This window comes from Balaenoptera acutorostrata, chromosome 14 (assembly GCF_949987535.1).
Source record: "Balaenoptera acutorostrata chromosome 14, mBalAcu1.1, whole genome shotgun sequence".
NCBI classification, from domain to species: Eukaryota; Metazoa; Chordata; class Mammalia; order Artiodactyla; family Balaenopteridae; genus Balaenoptera; species Balaenoptera acutorostrata.
The window spans coordinates 75,287,733-75,307,629 of record NC_080077.1 but is presented as its reverse complement, the minus strand read 5'-3'; the positions used below and the strand labels follow the sequence as shown (position 1 = coordinate 75,307,629).

At 38.8% G+C, this 19,897-nt stretch overlaps 2 protein-coding genes across 13 annotated transcripts in view; one reads left to right on the top strand and one right to left on the bottom strand.

Annotated features, from left to right (window-relative positions):
* UBE3D (ubiquitin protein ligase E3D) overlaps nucleotides 1–316 on the bottom strand; it is a 146,975-nt gene extending 146,659 nt beyond the window's left edge. For all 3 annotated transcript variants that reach the window (XM_057527485.1, XM_057527487.1, XM_057527486.1), the window contains exon 1: nucleotides 132–316. In XM_057527485.1, the coding sequence (XP_057383468.1) occupies nucleotides 132–208 (77 nt within the window). In that variant the 5' untranslated portion in view covers nucleotides 209–316. The remainder of the gene's footprint in view (nucleotides 1–131) is intronic.
* A 662-nt stretch (nucleotides 317–978) lies between these two features.
* DOP1A (DOP1 leucine zipper like protein A) overlaps nucleotides 979–19,897 on the top strand; it is a 114,172-nt gene continuing 95,253 nt past the window's right edge. For 8 of the 10 annotated variants that reach the window (XM_057527575.1, XM_057527572.1, XM_057527576.1 and 5 more), the window contains exon 1: nucleotides 3,050–3,162. The gene's annotated coding sequence lies outside the window, so the exon portion shown is untranslated. Of the gene's footprint in view, nucleotides 1,102–3,049; nucleotides 3,163–19,897 lie in introns of those variants that run through there. The other 2 variants (XM_057527571.1, XM_057527578.1) reach the window with 2 other exon arrangements.

Genomic DNA, 19,897 nt, shown 5'->3' with positions numbered 1-19,897 from the left:
CCAGAAGCTCTAAGCAACTGGAAAACAGAAATTCAAAAACCCGTCCTTCCGAGGGAGGCGGAGCCTGCCCGGCCAGCGGAAAAGCGAGCTAGGTTTGCGCGTGGGAGCCCGCACTCCACCGCCCGCCTTACCCCAGGATTAGCAGCGCGCTCTGCAGCCGTTTCCGCACCTCCAGGAACAAGCGCGCCTCCGCCGCAGCCGCCGCCATGGCGGGCACCCAGCCAGAGGCTCCGGCGACGCCGGGCAGCAGGGCCGGAAAGACGCTGCACGTGCGGCCCGAGCCGGAGCAGGAGCAGCAGCGGCGGCGGTGTGGGCGGCGCGGGCCTCCGGGACCCGGAGGTCGGCTGCCCGCCAGCCCACAGCGCCACCTGCCGGGAGAAGAGCGCGCCGCCGCGAGGACTCCATCTGGGGGGCGTGGCAGTTTCAAATCCCGGCTTTGGGTCTGAGCGCGGAGAAAGATGGGCGGGGGGGTGGGGAGCCGAAGTGTCCTCCCAGGGTGCCCCCTGATGCATCCGGCTCCCTGGAAATGACCTTCAAAGTCAGACCCCCAGTGCAGTGCTTTGGGTAGCGTGGGTAGGGAGGAGACTGGGCGAGAGGGAGATGATGGAGAGGGGTCGTGGGTATAGCCGGGCACTGTCCCCAGGAGGCCAGAGAGCCGAACTCCCCACCCCAAACACACTGTATCTTGTATTTTTTTGTTTTTGTTTTAATGAACTACGCTCGGTTTTTGTTTTTTCTGTGTTTTAATGAACGCTAGTCGGCCGTTTGGTAGCTCTGTCTGAGGCAACAAATGTCCAGGACTGACGTGGCATTGCTTCTGAATTTAGACCCAGTCGCTCCAGGATGGAAACGATTGCAAAAATGTGAGAAGTTTTCTGTTATCTATGCAGAAGAGAGTGTGGTTAAATCCAGTATCATGAAGCACAGGATCAAGCATTCCCATGACTTTTGAAAAGAGGAAGATGAGAATGACTCCATATGTACATTTCCGCTCTTCACTTTTGCAAAAGTAAAAACTGACTCAGGGAAGTTGTACTATCATTGCTACTAGAAGATGTTTCTGGAAAGTTTGACCCAGTAAAGAAAAGGATCTAATATAATGTAAGTACTTATCATGGGAAAATATTAAAATATAAGGCCATGGTAGTATTATAATGAAAATTCTTTTCAAACAAGAGGCTTTAAAAAAATAGAAACAATGATTGCTTGTATGTAGAAAATCGTATGTTTATTGATTTCCTACTTTATCATTTCAAGGTCACAATTATCACACACCAAACGTATTAATTTGAAGATTTTCCAAGTAAATAATAAAGCCATGTCCCTAGAGATACTAGTTTAAGACAATTTTTCTAAAATCTATATTTGGAGTTTTTAAAGTTTATTGTTTTGCCTCACAAATTCCTGTATCCATCAGAATAATTAAAAATCATGGATGGAGGTAACACAATTAAAAGAATTAAGTTTACTGCTATTTCATCTCAATGGTGATGAAGGGTGATGGTTTTGATGGAAGAAATTTTCACATATTAAGATATAGGGAAGTCATTCTGGCTTATACAAGGTTTAACGTGAACTTTAGGCTAACCAAAACAGCCTATCTGTGGCCTATTAAATATGCATTGAGGACTTCCCTGGCGGTCCAGTGGTTTAGACTCTGTGCTTCCACTGCAGGGGACGTGGGTTCAATCCCTGGTCTCGGAACTAAGATCCTGTATGCCACCTGGCACAGCCAAAAAAAAAAAAAAAGAAAAAAAGAAGGAAAATGCATCGTGCATCTAATTTAACCATTAAAGAAAACATGCATTAAAAAAAAATGGAGTAACTGTGGTTCAGGCATTACAAATGGAGCCAAGGTGGTCATTGTGGACATAGTTTCAGACACATTCTTGTATTACTGAGAACTTAAATTTTCTGAACTGTATCAGACTCAAGGACGCCACCAGCCATTCTCAAAACAATATCTGCTAGCAGCTGCCAGCTGCAAACTTATAGTCTCAAGGTCTCCCCTTGTAACTACGCAACCGTTTCAGACCCCAACCAATCCTTACGTAACAAGCACCCGTACTTCTTGCCAGCTCCAATCCTAATTCTTGACAAATAATTTATGTAATTTTGGGCCTTTTCCCTTTATAAGCTGCCCCCATTTTGTAGTCCAGTGGAACACAATTCAAGTGCTTCTTTAATCTGTGTCTCCCAGGCTATAGTCCTCAATTTGGCTTAAATAAAACTCTTTTTTTCTTCCTAATATATATGATATATTGGTTTATTGATTATGTCCCTCCACAATTTCGACTCCTTATGCCTTCCACCTTTAATTCTCAAAGCTATTAAGTGCCTAAATACTGACACATTATATTGAAATATAACTTTTTTTTTTCTTTTCTTTGTGGGCCACTCGTCTTGCGAGATCTTAGTTCCCCGACCAGGGATTGAATGTGGGGCACGGCAGTGGAAGTGTGCAGTCCTAACCACTGGACCACCAGGGAACTCCCTATATACCATTCTTAACACAGCATGCTCTTCATAATTGATGTTTCATTATTTTTAAGAATTGTTATATTTCATGTATTCATGTATTTCACATTCGCAAAAGAAATCAATCATTTTTTTCACACTACATTTTAGGCAAAAGGGTGCAATTCTTGTAACAACATGATTCTAGGGTTCTAGAATGAAAATATCTCCTAATGTGATTACAACTATTTGTCTCCTAACTTCACAAGTCTTTTAACCTCTCTGTGCTTGGGGTTCCTTAATATTGAGGAATTAAACAATTAGTTAAACAATTTAAACAAATACTTAAATAATATTTAAAAGCTATTTTCAACTCCTAGCATCCCTTCCATCTCTCCACCCATCATGATGGGGCTGGCGTGTGGAAAACACCTGCTACACCCCTTTCCAGGTCCACTCCCTCAATTGGTGGTGATGGGCCGCTTCCCCGACAGTCCGCTTGAGGGCGCTGTGGCTACAGCTAGCGCCGGGAGGCAAGGAGCGGACCGGGGGCGGAGATCGAGGGCCGAGGACGTCGACGCCGGCGTGGGCGCGAGCGCGGTGCACGCCGGGAGCTGTCAGTAGGCCCTCAGGCTCCCGGCCTCCGTGTCGCTGCCGCGGTTGCCAGGAGAGCGGCGCCGGCAGGGAGCGGCCGAGCCCCGGCAGGTAACAGCGTCCCCGCCCCCAGCGCGGTCGCGAGGCCGGCCGCCGGCCCCGAGCGGCCTGCTCTGCCCGGCTCGTTCCCGAGCCGCCGGGACGCCCCGCGGGTCGGCTGGTGGGTTGGGGGGGTGTTGCCGCCCCGGCCCCGCCTGAACTCGCGAAGCCGGCCGGCCGCCCTCTGGTTTCCGTGGAGGCTGGAGTTGCGCGGGTACCGGCGGGCCGGGGCTGGGCAGCGGCGCCGCGAGGAAGGCCGGGGCCGGCGGGGCCGGGGCGTCGGGTGACCGGGCCGAGCCTCCTGCGCAAGGGCCGCGCGGTGCGCGAGGTTGGGGTGGAAGTCGCACCTGTGCGATGAGAGCGCGCGGATGCGCTTGTGTGTTGGCGGAATCGAGGCTTCGTGCGGTCTCTTGAATCTGGGGGGTTGGTTTAGGATTGAGGAGACACAAATGCCCGCCCTGGTTCATATTACATGTGGGGGGTTGGAAAGGAGTGTAGAAGTTTATTAGAGGAGGTCAGATCAGTTATAAGGAAGTTGTTAACAATCATCACCTTTGATTCTCAAGACTTTTAAAGTTGCAACATAACAATAGTCGCTTGTTCGGTCTCCTCCATTCTCGGAGGGGGAAGGGGAGTTGGCACACAACTACTTTTTTGAAAGCTAAGTAAATTGTGTTTTGATTATTCTTACACTTTCTTAGAGTTCTGTGGAGTTTGAGAAATATAAAGATTGGAAAATTCTGATTTGGAGATTGCAGTTAAAGCAATCAAAACTTTTTTTTGTGATTACAAAAAAGATAGGAAACTAAGTTTTTGCCTGAGAAATAAACCCCGAACTATAGAAAGACAAAATCCTTCAGTTTCGATGTTGTTGGTTGTCTTGATGCAGACATAAGATCTCGCGTTTTGCTGTGGATAACATATGTTAGCTTTATGTTGTAAGTAACTCTCCACCTGATAAGCAACAGTGATTTTGTTGAGCTGACAGAAGTTATAACAGGAGTAAATTAAAACCAGTTGTAGTACAAATGCTTTATTTTGAAGTGATTACTTTCAGCCACTCTGAACTAAATCATTACCCAGAATTACTAAACAATAGATCTCCAGGTGACCCTGATTATTAGGAACCCGAGACTCAAAGAATTAAAAACATCTAAGTTAATACACAAACCTGGAAATGTAACACCATAACCAAAATATTAAATGTAAAGTAAATGTTGTTAATTAAATGTTTGACTATATGCAGTCAAAGGAGTCCTATTTAATAGTTAAACTAGTGGAAAGAACTCTTGCCTGGGAAGGAGAGCTTTCATTCAAGTCCTTTGTTCTCCTGATGACCAGGTGTGATCTCTCTAGGCCTCAGATTTGTCATCTGTTTAAGGGAATTTCATAGGTTCACGTTTTTCCAAACTGTTTCCCCTGAACACTGTTCTCAATCCATTAATACTCTTACTGCCCCAAAACAGTGTTCCATGGCAAATAATTTGGGAGCACATTGGTTTACATCAGGCTTAACTTCTGATTTACTTTTAACGGCAAGACTTCTCAAAACCTTTACTACTCTACTAATACGCACGTACACCTCCAGGGTGTAAGCTTCCCAGGGAAGGTTATCCAAGCATTTCCTAAACTTACCTGGCCAGAGAGCACATTTTCTCATGGCCAACCTGTTAACGTCTCCTAGAGTATAATTACATAGAATACCAATATGAAAATTACTGTCGTTGAGCTGAGTCCCCTTTCAGCTCTAAAATTCCCTACATGATGTGCTTCTGTGGTGTTCAGCTTAAGCTTGGTGGAGCATGAAACCAAAAAAGCTTCTATTTGCCTTAGTAGGATATTGAGGATTCACATAGGTTTCTGTGAACCTTAATGCTTTAATTTATGGTGGAAGATATCGTCTTTTTCTGGTCTCTTGATGCTTTTCTATAACTGTAATTAATTCCAGTTTGGAATTTGATTTTATGGTCAAGTTATTGATTTTATTAAGAACGGCATTATAAAGTTCCAAAAGTAAAGACTTGTTGATAATGGCATTGTTTTTTACACTGATTCCACTTTCTGGTCATGAATTCTTAACCTATGAAATGTGATAAAAGCCACTTGAAATGTACTTAATAACTAAACAATTTTAAGAGCTTAGATGGTTGAAAAGAGTTAAAGGTTAAAATGTAAATACTAAGGCACTTATTTCTAAATTGCTTACAAACAAGGTCTGTGTTGAATACAATCTCAAATCATCTTGCTAAATTCCGTCAGGTGTCAGTAGCACACAACCTGTGTGGCTACTTCTGTCTATTCTTTGTTACTTTGTTAGGGGTGAGTACTGTTAATGTGCTCCTTTGTTTGAGGGGGTGCGGAACAGTACATTTAATTATAATAGGTAAGCCTTAATTCAGGTAAGTTCTGTCCCTGAAATGAAACTATTAAGTAGAAGTATGGAGCTGCTATTTTTGTGTAATAGCTAACAGCTTTTGTTGAGAATTTATTATATGAAAATAAGTACTTTTGATCCCCTTGTCTGAATTGGGATTTCCCTTCTCCTTATTGTGTTGACCTCCCCTTCCCAAACTCTCCAAGCCTGAAACCTCAATGATTTTCTTTGCATAGGTCAAAGATATGGTATCACCCTTATCAAGGAAAAATTTACATGTAATAATGTGCACTCGTTTTATGTGTACATTATATACACACCCATGTAACCACCACCACAATCAAGATTTAGCACATGTCACACACCACTCAGGCCTGTATTGTTATGCTTTTGTTCTCTTTGAATGTTCTCCCTGTCTCTGCATGTCTAAATCATACCTGTTAAGTTCTAGCTTGAATGCCACCTTGTCTGTGAATCCTTTAATTACCTCATTTTGAAGTAATTACCTTCTTTTCTGACTTTCCTGTTTACAGTTCTTTGAACATTTTTTCTGTCCTTCATGATGGCAAAACCAACGGCATGCTCATAGTAGGCAGTTATATTTGTTGACCAAATGGAAAGTATAGTATTTCTCAAACTTGACTAAGTCATTCTTATATCATCTTCAGAATTTTGGCCATATCTGCATACTTCCTGTATACTTACTTTCTTCATATTTATCAATATAATTATTAACATAATTTTAAAGGAAACTTGAAGTAACCACCATAAATAAAAAGCAGGTATCTGAGATTTCCTGATGTAGTCAGAGGAATTGAAAGAGAATGAAGGGAGAAGAACTTCCTCGCTTGATTCAGTGTCACTTAGCCCTGTCCTTGGGCCGCATAAAATCTTCTCCCATCTGATTGGTGGTCAAAATTTGGGAGATACTGGCTTAATCAGGGCCTGAGAATTCCTTAGAATTTTATCTGTGAAAGAACTGGGAAATAAAGCCTCAATTGCAAATTAAAAGGTGTACTGAGTTTCATCTTTGTATTGCATTTTTAAAGTTAAATAGGATCATTATTGAATCGGTAAATGTCTGTTTTCTTCAGAAATGTTTTTAATATTAGTAATGTTACTTTTACCCATAAAACACCTTTTTGTTATTATAGTACATTAGCTTTAAGATAAACCTTTGACTGTAGAGAAATAAATCTAAATTTAAAACCAGTTAAAGGCTTTTATATGACAAAGTGATGACTGTTGATTCAGGAGTGATGAAATGTTAATAATATGTTTATCTGGCAAAGCTCCTATAAGAGTAGATGGCAAAGCTCCTATAGTCATTATAAAAGAGTCTGATAATCTCCTCTACTTCTTCCTCTCATCAATTCTCAAGTTTGAGCTGTATATTTTTATTTCCATCTTGCAGAAGACATTTCCAGCCTTTTTTCTTCTGAGGTAATGAAAAATTCTCCTCTCTTAATGGAGTTTTATATGAACAAGAAAGAAAATAAATTCCCTACTTTTGTTCTATAAAATATACTTTGTATCTCAACTTGCTGACGTTATTTACCGGTGTATATCTATATTATGCACTTAATGTTTAAATTGCCATTGTTTCGTGTTTATGAACAAAGAGTTTACGTAAATAGACCATTTAGTTTGGTGCTACTGTTTTCCAAAAACTACTTTACCTGAGTGGCAATACTAGGTAATCTAAAGTTCTGGAATGCAACCTCAATTTGGAAATAAGACAAGAGCCCTTTGGATGAATAGTTTTTATTTCATAAAAAAACCTTCACCCAAGCAAGTAGTTTCTTTCCTGTGTCTGTACTATAAAATAAAGCAGCATTATAGAAGCAGTGCAAATAAACTCTTATCATTTAAAAGGGACAGCAGACTGGAATCCGAAAAACTATAAAAGCATAGCAGGCTTAGTCCTTTGCATTATACATATAAATAGGCCTACATTTCCAGTTGCTTTTGCTTGTGCTGTTATTTTATGGAAAAATACAGTAAAGTATCAGCCACCCGAAGCCCTTAGTATATGCGTTATTGTGATCAATCAAATTTTCCAGATAGCTGGAATTTTTTATATTATATACCACAAATGCCATCCCATTCTGTAGTTATACTTTTTGCTTATCTTCAACATGATGAAGAGTCATCACTTGGCACAGTGGCTTCTCATACACACATACATGTCTTACAGTGTTTCTCAATTTTTTTTTTGCATTTCTAATTATGTTTTTTATTGAATATTGATGTACAATATTATATAAGTTACAGGTGTACAATATAGTGATTCACAGTTTTAAGTTATACTCCATTTATAGTCATTATAAAATATTGGCTGTAGTCCCCGTGTTGTACAATATATCCTTGTATATTATTCCATACATAATAGTTTGTACCTCTTAATCCCCTACCCCTGTTGTCCCTCCCCCTTTCCTGTCCCCACTGGTAACCTCTAGTTTGTTCTCTATATCTGTGAGTCTGCTTCTTTTTTGTCATATTCACTAGTTTGTTGTACTTTTTAGATTCCACATATAAGTGATATCATACAGTATTTGTCTTTCTCTGATTTATTTCACTTAGCATAATGCCCTCCAAGTCCATCCATGTTGCTGCAAATTGCAAAATTTCATTCTCTTTTTATGACTGAGTAGTATTCCATTGTGTTCCATACATGTACCACATCTTCTTTAACCATTCATCTGTTGATGAACACCTAGGTTGCTTTCATGTCTTGGCAATTGTAAATAATGCTGTTCTGAACGTTGGGGTACATGTATCTTTTCCAGTTAGTGGGGTTTTTCCTCAGATATATACCCAGGAGTGGAATTGCTGGATCATATGGTAGTTCTATTTTTAGTTTTTTGAGAAATCTCCATACTGTTTTCCATAGTGGCTGCACCGATTTACACTCCCACCAACAGTGTAAAAGGGTTCTCTTTTCTCCACATCCTCACCAATATTTGTTATTTGTGTTCTTTTTTTTTTTTTTGACTGCGTTGGGTCTTCGTTGCTGCATGTGGGCTTTCTCTGTTTTCAGCGAGTGTGGGCTACTCTTCGTTGCAGTACACGGGCTTCTCACTGCAGTAGCTTCTCTTTTTGCGGAGCACGGGCTCTAGGCACGTGGGCTTCAGTAGCTGTGGCTCGTGGGCTCTAGAATGCAGGCTCAGTAGTTGTGGCGCATGGGCTTAGTTGCTCCGCGGCATGTGGGATCTTCCCGGACCAGTGCTCGAACCCATGTCCCCTGCATTGGCAGGTGGATTCTTAACCACTGTGCCACCAGGGAAGCCCCTATTTGTGTTCTTTTTGATGATAGCCGTTCTGACAGGTGTGAGGTGATATCTCATTGTGGTTTTGATTTGCATTTCCCTGATGATTAGCAGTGGTGAGCATCTTTTCATGTTCCTGTTGGCCATCTGCATTTCCTCTTTGGGAAAATGTGTATTTAGTTCTTCTGCCCATTTTTAAATCAGGTTGTTGGTTTTTTTGATGTTGAGTTGTATGAGCTGTTTATATACGTTGGATATTAACCTCTTATCAGTCATATCATTAGCAAATATTTTCTCCCATTCAGTAGATTGTCTTTTTGTTTTGTGGATGGTTTCCTTTGCTGTGCAAAAGCTTTCAAGTTTGATTAGGTCCCATTTGTTTATTTTTGCTTTTATTTCCTTTGCTTTAGAGACAGATCCAAAAAAAATATTGGTACAATTTATGTCAAAGAGTGTTCTGCCTATGTTTTCCTCTAGGGGTTTTATAGTGTCTGGCCTTACATTTAGGTCTTTGAGTTTATTTTGTATATGGTGTTAGAGAATGTTCTAATTTCATTCTTTTACATGTAGCGGTCCAGTTTTCCCAGCACCACTTATTGAAGAGACCATCTTTTCTCCATTGTACAGTCTTGCCTCCTTTGTCATCAGTTAACTGACCATAGGTGCTTGGGTTTATTTCTGGGCTCTCTATTCTGTTCCATTGATCTATTTGTCTGTTTTTCTACCATAACATACTGTTTTGATGACTGTAGCTTTGTAGTATAGTCTGAAGTCAGGGAGTCTGATTCCTCCAGCACCGTTTTTCTTTCTCAAGTTGTTTTGGCTATTTGGGGTCTTTTGTGTTTCCATAAAAATTTTAAAATTGTCCTAGTTCTGTAAAAAAAATGCCATTGGTATTTTGATAGGGATTGCATGGAATCTGTAGACTGCCTTGGGTAGTATGATCAATTTAACAACATTAACAATGTTGATGTTAAACAATTTTAAAGTTTCCTTGACAGAGGTTTTTCTCCTGAGGAAAAAAAAGAAAATATGGTACTTGCTTTAAAGTTAATATCTGTCATTTTGGAAGAAGAATAAATATTTAAATGACTTCCATACTGTATACCACCAGTTTCATAGGTGTTACACCAGTTAATCAGGATTTCACCCTTGAGCCTGAATGAGGGGTTCCAGCAGAATTACTTATCTTTTTTTTAATGGCAACTGGCATTTTATTGGAAGGCTGTCTTCAAAACTCTTTGCTCCAAGCCTACCTGATTCTATAATTTGAAGCTGCCAATTTTATGTGATCTGTTAACTACTTTTTAAATTATGGCTTTTAAGTTATAATAGAGGTGTGGTTTAAAAAGGAATATATTATTTGAGAATAAACTTTTTAGTTTTCTTTTGCTACATAACATTATCTCAAAATGTAGTGACTTGAAACAACAATATAAATCTCAGGAGGGATTGGGGAGCTGCTTGTCTCTGAGGTTCTGGCTTGAGGTTTTGTGAGGTTGCAGTCATCTAAAGGTTTAATTGGGATTGGAGAACCCCCTTCCAAAGTGGCTCACTCACCTATTGGGAAGTTCTTTCTGCTTGTTGAAGGGAGGCCTCAGTTCCTCCCACAGGGGCCTCCCCACAGGGCTGCTTGAATGTCCTTTTGGCCTAAAGGCTAGCTTGCCCCAGAATAAGAGATCCAAGAGACATCAGGGTGGAAACCACAATGTCTTTTATGGCCTGGTTTTCACTTCTGCAGTATTCTATTTATTGTTCACATAGGCCAGCAGTAATTTCGGGAAGAGACTACACAAGAGCTTGAGGATCATCGGGGGCCATCTTGGAAGCTAGCTACCACATCTTGTAAAGCTAGTATGTGAACATGTCATTAAGTAATAAGCAGTACATATTTACTCAAAATGCAGTTTATACACAGCTCATGCTTTTAGAAAGGATATTCAAAGATTAACTTACCATGCCACTTGAAGATTACTAAACAAAGCAAGTACTTTATCAACAAAATTCTTAGTCTCCATGGTTCTTTGGGAATGATGAGATGACTGGGTTCAGATATAACACTGAAGATACAGGTTTTATTCCTTTTGATTTTCTTACTTCTTATGAGACGAGGGAGGGGGAAAAAATGCCACATACTACACAGCTGCTATTTGATTTTCTTTAAGGTTACTATTCATTCATATACCTTTAAAAAATTAAACTTATTTAATACCATAAAGAGGGAATAAATCATGTGATTTTAAAAGTATAAAAAAAGTATGCAGTGAAAAGGCTCCATCTGCCTGGCCCCCATCCACCCAAGTTCCCACCTGGCCTCCAGGAAGTAATCAGCTTTACTGTTGTCTTGTGTGTTCTTTCAGAGCTATATCATACGTATGCAGATTATATGAATATATATTCCCCCCTTTTTATATTAATGGTAGCATTCTGTAAACACTATTCTGCACCTTGATTTTTTACTTCATATGTCTTAGGAACATTTTCTAAATCAGTTAGACTTTATTCTTTTTACCACTGGAGTATATTTTATTGTCATTCAGTTTTTAATATTTATTGGCTTTTTACTGTAGGTCAAGCACTGCTAGGAGCTGGGGATGTGAAAGCTAGATAGATAAAGACTGTGTCACAGGGATTAACACCCCTGGGAGTAACAGTTCAATTACAGTGAAGCAAAGTAAGTTCTATGATAGGGGAAGTACAGTGTATAGTTGGAGTCCACAGGAAAGATGTATGTATGTGAATGTTGGGGAGATGTAATGGTCAGGGAAGACTTCCCAAAGAGGGTAAAATCTGAGCCCTGAAGGATGAATAGGTACTAGCCAGGTTAAGTTGTGATTCAGTGTTTCAGGCAGAAGGAGTTTTTTAAAAAGACTTTATAACATATTACAAAGCTGTAGTAATCAAAACAATGTGGTACTGGCATAAAGACAGAATAGAATAGAAAGCTCTGAAATAAACCGTGGTGTATATATGGTCAAATGATCTTTGAGAGAAAAGGAGTTGTTGTTTAATTGGTATAGAGTTTCAGTTTTGCAAGATGAAAAAGTTCTGGAGATTAATTGCACAATTTGAATATACTTGATAACACTGAACTGTACACTTAACACTTGTCAATGTGGTAAATTTTATGCGTTTTTACCACAATTGAAAAATTGACATTAAACTTTTCAAAATGTGGCATATATGCATTTTTAAATACTATCCTGTAATGTAAGCCATGTTTCCAAATATTGACAAATGGTACTGTTTAAAGAATGAGCCAGGTCAGAGGAGTTGAATCAGAAGGTATTGTGCAGACACATAGCATTTCAAATATAGTTTGATAGAAAAATTTTAGGTGATGAAAAGGAGTATGGGGCCTATCCAGAGAAGAAATAGCATATGTAAAAGCACTGAGGTGGAAGGGAGCAAGTCTTTGAACAGTTGACTAGTGTTAAAGAAAAAATATTCAGTGACACTTCTTAAGATGGCAAGGCCAGCCTTATTCAGTATCATCGTCATAGGTGTAGGGACCACTGCAGTGGGATTTTACAGTGGAAGAGAGAGATTGGCCTCAACTCTCAGCGTGGGCACGTGGGACTTTATAGCCAAGGAGTAGTTGAGGGTCAGTGGATGGAAAACTACTCTTAAGAGGAAATATCAGGAGTAAGAGGGGATTCTGGTTAAAACCAACCTAACAGGATTCTTGCTGCAGACAGACCAGGATGATCAGTAGTTGGAGGGTGAGGACCCTGATCAGATATTGAGGGAAATCAGATATTGAGGGTGGAGGATTCTGGTTAAACTGACATAGCAGTGTTCTTGAAAAAGCTACATTTTATAAGAAAGTGCACAGACGGGCCTAGGAGAAGGTTCAGAACCCTGGCCAAAGTTTGGTCAAGCAAAGAATCTTTGTCACTAGGTTTTGCTTAGCTAGAACAGAAATATGCATTATAAGATTGAAAGAATGGGTCTAGTTTATGAAAAGACTTTAATCATATGATTAAAAGCTTGCATGTATATACTTTCTAAGTGATTGAATGTCACAGCTGTAGCAGTGATGAGAGTACTTCCTACATGCTAAGTAAGCACTGGGCTGAAGTGCTTTTCATGGTGTATGAGCTTATTTTTCTGAGCTTCCAGCAGGGAGTTATATGCTCAAACTCTTTTTTGCTGTGTAAAATTAATTGGCTCTTAGAAAGCTGAAGGTAGTGGAAGATAGATGGCTATTGTAATAGTCCAGGTGGAAATTATTCACGAGCCATGGTTAAAAGGCCATTCTGAAATATACTGTCTACCACAGTCAACTTCAGCTGAAGAAAAAAAAAAAAAAAAAGCTGAATTTGTTGATAGATTTGAATATGAGAATAGGGAATGAAGCCAAAGCTCATGCTTGTGTGATTGTGTGATTGGGAAGATGATGGTGCTGTTTTACTTCAGTAGTGAAGTAAAAAAAAAAAAAAAAAGATGACGACGTTCAGAGAATAATAATAGCAGTGCTTGACAGGTTTCTTGTAGTGGAGTGATATCCTAAAGAAATTTAACAGAGTAGAGTGACTGTGAAACAGAAAGTAAGGAGAGTCTAATAGTAATGATAACAGTTGATGGTTTTATCAGTGCTTTGGAGGATACCTAGTTTTCGTAAAGGGCCTCTGAATAAAGATCAAGCAATACCTTATTTTGGTTCTGATTCTATTAGGTGCTTCAGAATTTACCAAAGTATCTAGAGTTAATTCTCTTGCAGAGTAATAATACCTCAGCAAGGTTTTGTTCTTTTATATGTGTGTTATTAATACTTTTGTTCTATTTTTACCTTAACCGTAAAACGTGAGAGGGAATGAACATTGGAAGAGATGTAGAAGAAGCAAGGCAGGTCCGCTGTAGGTAGCACCTCATTTTTCTCTGTGAAGTTTCCTGATGTCCTTCAGATTAATTCTAGTCTCTTTCCTTTACCCATCAAGGGTTTTAACACTTACAAGGCTACTTACTATGTAGCACCATTGTTTCATAGCTTTGAGCAAACCAATGTGCACAAACACACGCGTAGTTTGTGTACAGTGTGAATGCTTTTTTTGTAAATCCCTGTGTGTAAAATTACTCAGCTAAAATGTTGATGCCTCCCTGCCTGCGTAATATTTTGATCCTGTCCTTTATATGCATAGGCATTGATTGAATCTGCATCTTAATGAGCATGTATGTGTGTATGTTTTACTCCTCATGATTATACTTTTGGAGCAGTTTCAATAAAATTCACAAAGGAAAATAAACCTTACTGTGTAGGATTTTTTTCAGCTGGGAAAAAAAATATATCTTTTTTCACAGGTAATAAAATTTGTTTACAGATACTCGAACTTAAATACATTACAGAAAAATTTATTTAGTATATACAGTATAGTATTTTTATGGTAATTTGTATAGCAACCAGTCTATTTTAAAGTTGAATAGTAAAATTAATAGTATATTGTTCATTACTTTTTTAATGCTGAGACCATTATTGTTAAAGTACTAATTTTAAAAAAATGAAATTTTATTTGAAACAATTGATTAAGTTAATATGGTGGGTTTAATTGTACTGTAAAGATTATTTTTGCTTCTTTTACTTTATTTCTAGTAGTTTATTTTAGTTAAGAAAATATTTCTTTCAAAGTTTAAGCAAAATCATTATTCTTCATTGTTAAATGAAGAAAATAGCTACAAATGAACATATTTATTTTGAGAAAGATACTTTCTGAAAAGTGATTTTTTAAATAAACTTGGAAAAGTACTTGATAGGATAGCTAAAAGTTAGATTTGTCCTTTATCTTGTTTCACATCTTTCTTTTTAATCACTCTGACTAGCTACTCAGTTTTATCATTATTGTTCTTATGTATAAAAAAACAAGCACTGTTTTCTTGCTTCTTCCTAATTGAAAACAAACCAGAACATGGTCAATCTGGATAATTTAGATTTTCTTTAAGTGTATTATTCTGATATTTACTCTCAGGCTGACTTACCCTTGCCACCTAAAACATTTCTGTTTCATCCCCCCTCCCATCCCCATCGATAGGGAAATCAAGCAGATTTTAATATTAGCAAATGCTAAACTTTAAAAAGGTATGTTTTAAAAAGGCATATGATAAGTCCCAAAGGCAAAATTTAGTTGTTTTAGATTCTCAGTTTTAAATTATGAACACAACCATTTCTTTCTATAGATATGTTTAATACAAATATGACTAAACTAGAATATGTAATTGAATTATCAGTGATGCCCATAGGTTTCATGAAAATGTGGGAAACTTCTTTGAAACCCTTATTTTCTGAACTATTATTTTGTCCCCTCCTACTTAACAGCCCTCATGAATTATATATCTCTTTCCCAAAAGAGAAATAAAATAAAACCTGTCTTTACTGGGTCTTGTAAAGCATCCCTTGGGTGCTTAATAATAGAATTTATAAACTAGATCCAACAGGATTCATCAGCCCTGGGCATCATTAATTTGGGGAAGCCACACCTGTATTGTTTTTGGACACACAACCCAAACCTGTAGCACCTCTCTAGGATTTAATCCCACTTGAAAGCATATTTTTACTTGTTTAGAATTGTTTTCTCGGGCATGTAGATTGTACATACTATATATAGTTCTTGTACATACTATATATATTATATATAGCAATACTATGTATAGTTCCTCTTCCACTCTAGTCATTTATTGAATTAGAATCACTGTTTTACATGTAACAACCAAAACAAAACCCTTTTACATCAGAATTTATAGTCATTTAGCCTTACACTTTAACGTAAACACTTGCAGTATCAAGCAATGAGCTAGGTAGGGGTATTCAGAGTTGAGCTTTTGTCCCTGTGCTTAACTCACGGTCTGAAAGGAACAACAGAGATATATTATGTACTTACATTATTACAGTTTTTTGTTTTGTTTTGTTTTTTTTAAGAAATAAGTGCAACAGGAAAAGAAAATACAATGTCTAAAAACTGGGGAGGTAAAGAGTCAAGAAAGGCTAGATAGCCTGAACAGGTTTTTGAAAAATGAAAAAGAGAGGAGAGGTAGGATATACCAGGCAGAAGAATTAAGAGCTGTGATTTAAAAGTAGTTCAGAAAGATAGTGATTAAGGGCCAGATGCAGGGGTCAGCCTGCCAGAGTTCTGCCAGGTTCCTCCCTTCACTCTCTGTGGAACCTCGAACACTAAAGCATTCATATGTACGTGGACCCATGAGCATACCTGCCTCATGGATTTGTTGTGAAGATTACATGAGATAATTCGTGTAAAAGAGCTTAGCGTAGTGCCTGCCACGGAGTAATTAATTCCTATGTCAGTTGCTGTAATTATCATCATCTTGAATAATGTATGGGCAATGTTTATTTGCCTGGTGTGATTTGGGGGCAGGATGGTTATCTTTAACTCAAGGGCATATGTTTAGTGTTCACTATTATAGCTATTTACTACTTGATGCTTACAGTAGAATCCCAGCTACCCATTAATGGATCATTTTAAGTTGTAATATGTGCCCACGCTTTTCTATTTTCTAAATTACTTTTCTTCATATTGCTTATGTATCACAAAAATCACAGAATTTAAAGCTACAAGGAACCTTAAGTTACCACGTTTATAGAATTCAAAGACTATTTTTAACAGATGTATAATTTTGTATATGTCTATTGAAAGAAAAAGCAAAATTAAATCAAGTTTGCTGTTTTTCACTCTGATGGAATGCTGGGATTCTTGATTTTTCATATCTTAGGTTTTAATTTTTATAGTTTTTACTGAAAGCAAAAGTGAAAATATAGCTAAATATAGTAAAACTCTTTGTCCGAATTTTCTTCAACATGAGAGTGTCACCTAATTAATTTTAAAAGATTAGACCTCTGGGAGTATCATACTTAACAGATTTCCTTTCACAAGGGCTAGAATGACATCTTCCACATTAAGAAGTTATGCCTAATACTGATGCTTAAAGTGAACTAATTTATAATTTGGTAAAATATAAATATAAAATATAATTGGATACAGCACAATTTTTATAGGTGTTCTTAGGAGAATCTTTTAATTTTTTAAAGCACTTAATAGCAATTATGAATATAGTCTGTTTGAAGAGAGTGCATGTTGGCTACGCTGGTTAGAAAAATAGAGCCAATTCTACTGTTTTCTACAAAGCTTTTCTCAGAGAAACAAAGCAAAATGGTTTGTGAACTGTGTTCACATTGACTAATTCATTTATTCAAAGCATTTGAGGGCCTACTATGTGTTAGTCACTTTTATGGGACTGCTGATACAGGAATGAATAAGTCCAGTAGGGCTCCTGATCTCATGACATTTGCATTCTAGTGAGGGAGGGTAGATAGGAAACAAGCAAATAAATAGGATAATTTCAGACTGTAATAAGTGCTAGGAGGGTAATCATGTGCTATTCTAGAGTAGATGTTAAGCTTGTGGGCCGAGCGTGGGCTACTTGAGAAAGGCTTCTCTGAGGGTTTGATATTACTTGGAGATGGGAAGGAATTTGCCTCACAAAGAGTTGACCTGAGAATTTCCGCGTGTGGAAAATAGCAAATGCAAGATGCCCTGCATTGCAAAACATGTTGCTGTATTTGAGTTTGCATGTTCTTATAATGATACAATGTGATTTTAAAAGATCTCTGGCTTCTCTGTGGATGATAGCGCTCAAGAATAGAAGCAGGAAAAAAAAAAAAAAAAGAATAGAAGCAGGATTCAGTGGCGTGCTAGAGTTGACACCAACCAGTTAGAAGAACAGAAGAGGAAATAATAGAAGAGGTGGTAATATATTTAGGCTCTATCAGTTAAATGCTATTTGAAACTGTAGAACTAGAGGAGATAACTTAAGGGAGAGAAGAGAGGAGAGCTCCTGATTGAGCCTTGAAGTACTTCAGCATTTAAAAAATAATAAAATAAAATAAAATTCAAATAGAGAAAAGAAGCCAACATAGACTGAAAAAGACTGGTTAGAGAAGTCAGAACATACCTTGAGAGCCAAGAACAAAGTACTGAATGCTGCTGAGAAGTTGATTAAGATGATGGGCTAGAGAAGTGACCTTTGGTCACTTTCCTGGTGACCTTTACATGGGTGGTTTTCTTGGAGGGACAGCATCATGAGGCATTTTTTTTAAAGTTATTTATTTTATTTATTTATTTTTGGCTACGTTGGGTCTTCGTTGCTGCGCTCGGGCTCTCTCTAGTTGCGGCGAGCAGGGGCCACTCTTCATGGCGGTGCGCGGGCTTCTCATTGAGGTGGCCTCTCGTTGCGGAGCACGGGCTCTAGGCACGCAGACCTCAGCAGTTGTAGCATGTGGGCTCAGCAGTTGTGGCTCGCGGGCTCCAGAGTGCAGGCTCAGCAGCTGTGGCACACGGGCCCAGCTGCTCCGCGGCATGTGGGATCCTCCCGGACCAGGGCCCGAACCCCTGTCCCCTGCATTAGCAGGCGGATTCCTAACCACTGTGCCACCAGGGAAGCCCACATGAGGCATTTCTGAGTGGGCTGAAGAGTGAATAGGAGATAAGGGAGTGCAATAGTGAGTACAGAGAAATCTTTCAAAAAGTTTTGTAATAATAGAGAACAGAGAAATGGGTTGGTAGCCAGAGAGCCTATGGGGGTGAAGGGGAGGCTGTTGATTTTAGTTTTTCTCCATGAGAGATTCCAGGGCTTATATGTAGCGTGATCCTGTAGAGAAGGGGAAACTGATGCTGAGAGAGGAGAGAAAGCCAGTAAAGCACTTGGGGAAAAGTCTTGAGAAGGCAAGAGGAGATGGAATCCAGAACGCAGCAAAAGAAGGAGGTTCCTTTGTTCCTCAGAGCAGGAGGGAAAGTGGAGAATATGGGTATAGGTGGAGATAGGTTTGTAGATTTGTTGGAGGGAATGTAAGAGCGTTCCTTTTTCTTCTGTTTTCTTACGTAATTTGAAGCTTGGTCTTTAGCATTGATGGAGAAAAGGTGGTATTAGAGCTTTGAGAAGAGAAGGTATGAAATAGTTGTGTCAGGCAGGTAAGGTTATAAAGGAAACGTGGTGGATTAGAACAGTGTTGAGTGTTTGAGGTTTGTGTTTCTCAATTTAAAGGGCAGTTGGTCAGCCTGGTTGTATGATTTTTCTCCAGCAATGTTCAGGTGCTTGGGTTCAGGCATAACTGAGCTCAACCAGAATTGGAATTTCCAGGTAAGTGTTATAGAGGGAGTAAGAAAGACACTTCACTCCCTGGCCCTGAGGTAGGATTGGGTATAAGAAGGAAAAAAGTCTCCATGAGAGTGAAGAGCAGTGGTTCAGTTAGAACTCTAAAGCCAGATTGCATAAGTGTAAATCCCTGGCTCTGCCATTTAACTGTGTCACGTATATTTCTATGCCTCAGTTTCTTTATCTGTTAATGTTGACAATAATAATGGTAAGTACCTGTATCTCAAAAGATCGAATAGGATTAAATGAATTTAAGTATGCAAAGCATTTGAACAGTGCCTGGCATTTAGTTAAGCACGATATAAGGTTAGCTAAGATGCTGCTACCTCTGCTACTTTGAAGGTCTTATCCTTAGAATATACTTAAGACCAGCAGGTGGCAGGACCTGCAGAGAAAAGCTGAAGATCTGTTGATCCTGTGTTTGGAGTTTCCTAGCATATATACCATTTGAAGGTTTGAGATTGGGTCAGATTGGTGGAAGTACAGAGCGTCAGGGTTCTAGTGGGTGATCTTAACCTATTTGTGAAATACCTGGTAGGTGTGTTCTTCTATCTGTATTGTTAGCCCTCCAGGGAAGTTACTAATTTTCTGGAGTAACTAGCTTCATAAATTGGTTAAATAAATGATTTGCTAAAGATTATTTAGTGAAAGTGTCAACATTGAAATTCAGAACTTTTGATCAAAATGAAATAGATTTGTCAATAATTGCCACATTCCTTTGTTAGATGGTAACAATTACTGGTTGATAATTTTTCGTTTCGTCAAAAAATTTTGGAAAAAGCATTTTTATAGCATTTTTTAGGTGCTTTTTCTTTCATAATCAACAAGTAGGGTTTTTCCCCTGCATTGCATGATGCTTTAAATAATTTATTCATATACATTCTTGGGATGTGGTAGAATGCTTGGACAGTCCCCAGGTATATCTTTAGAATTGGTTAATACTGAG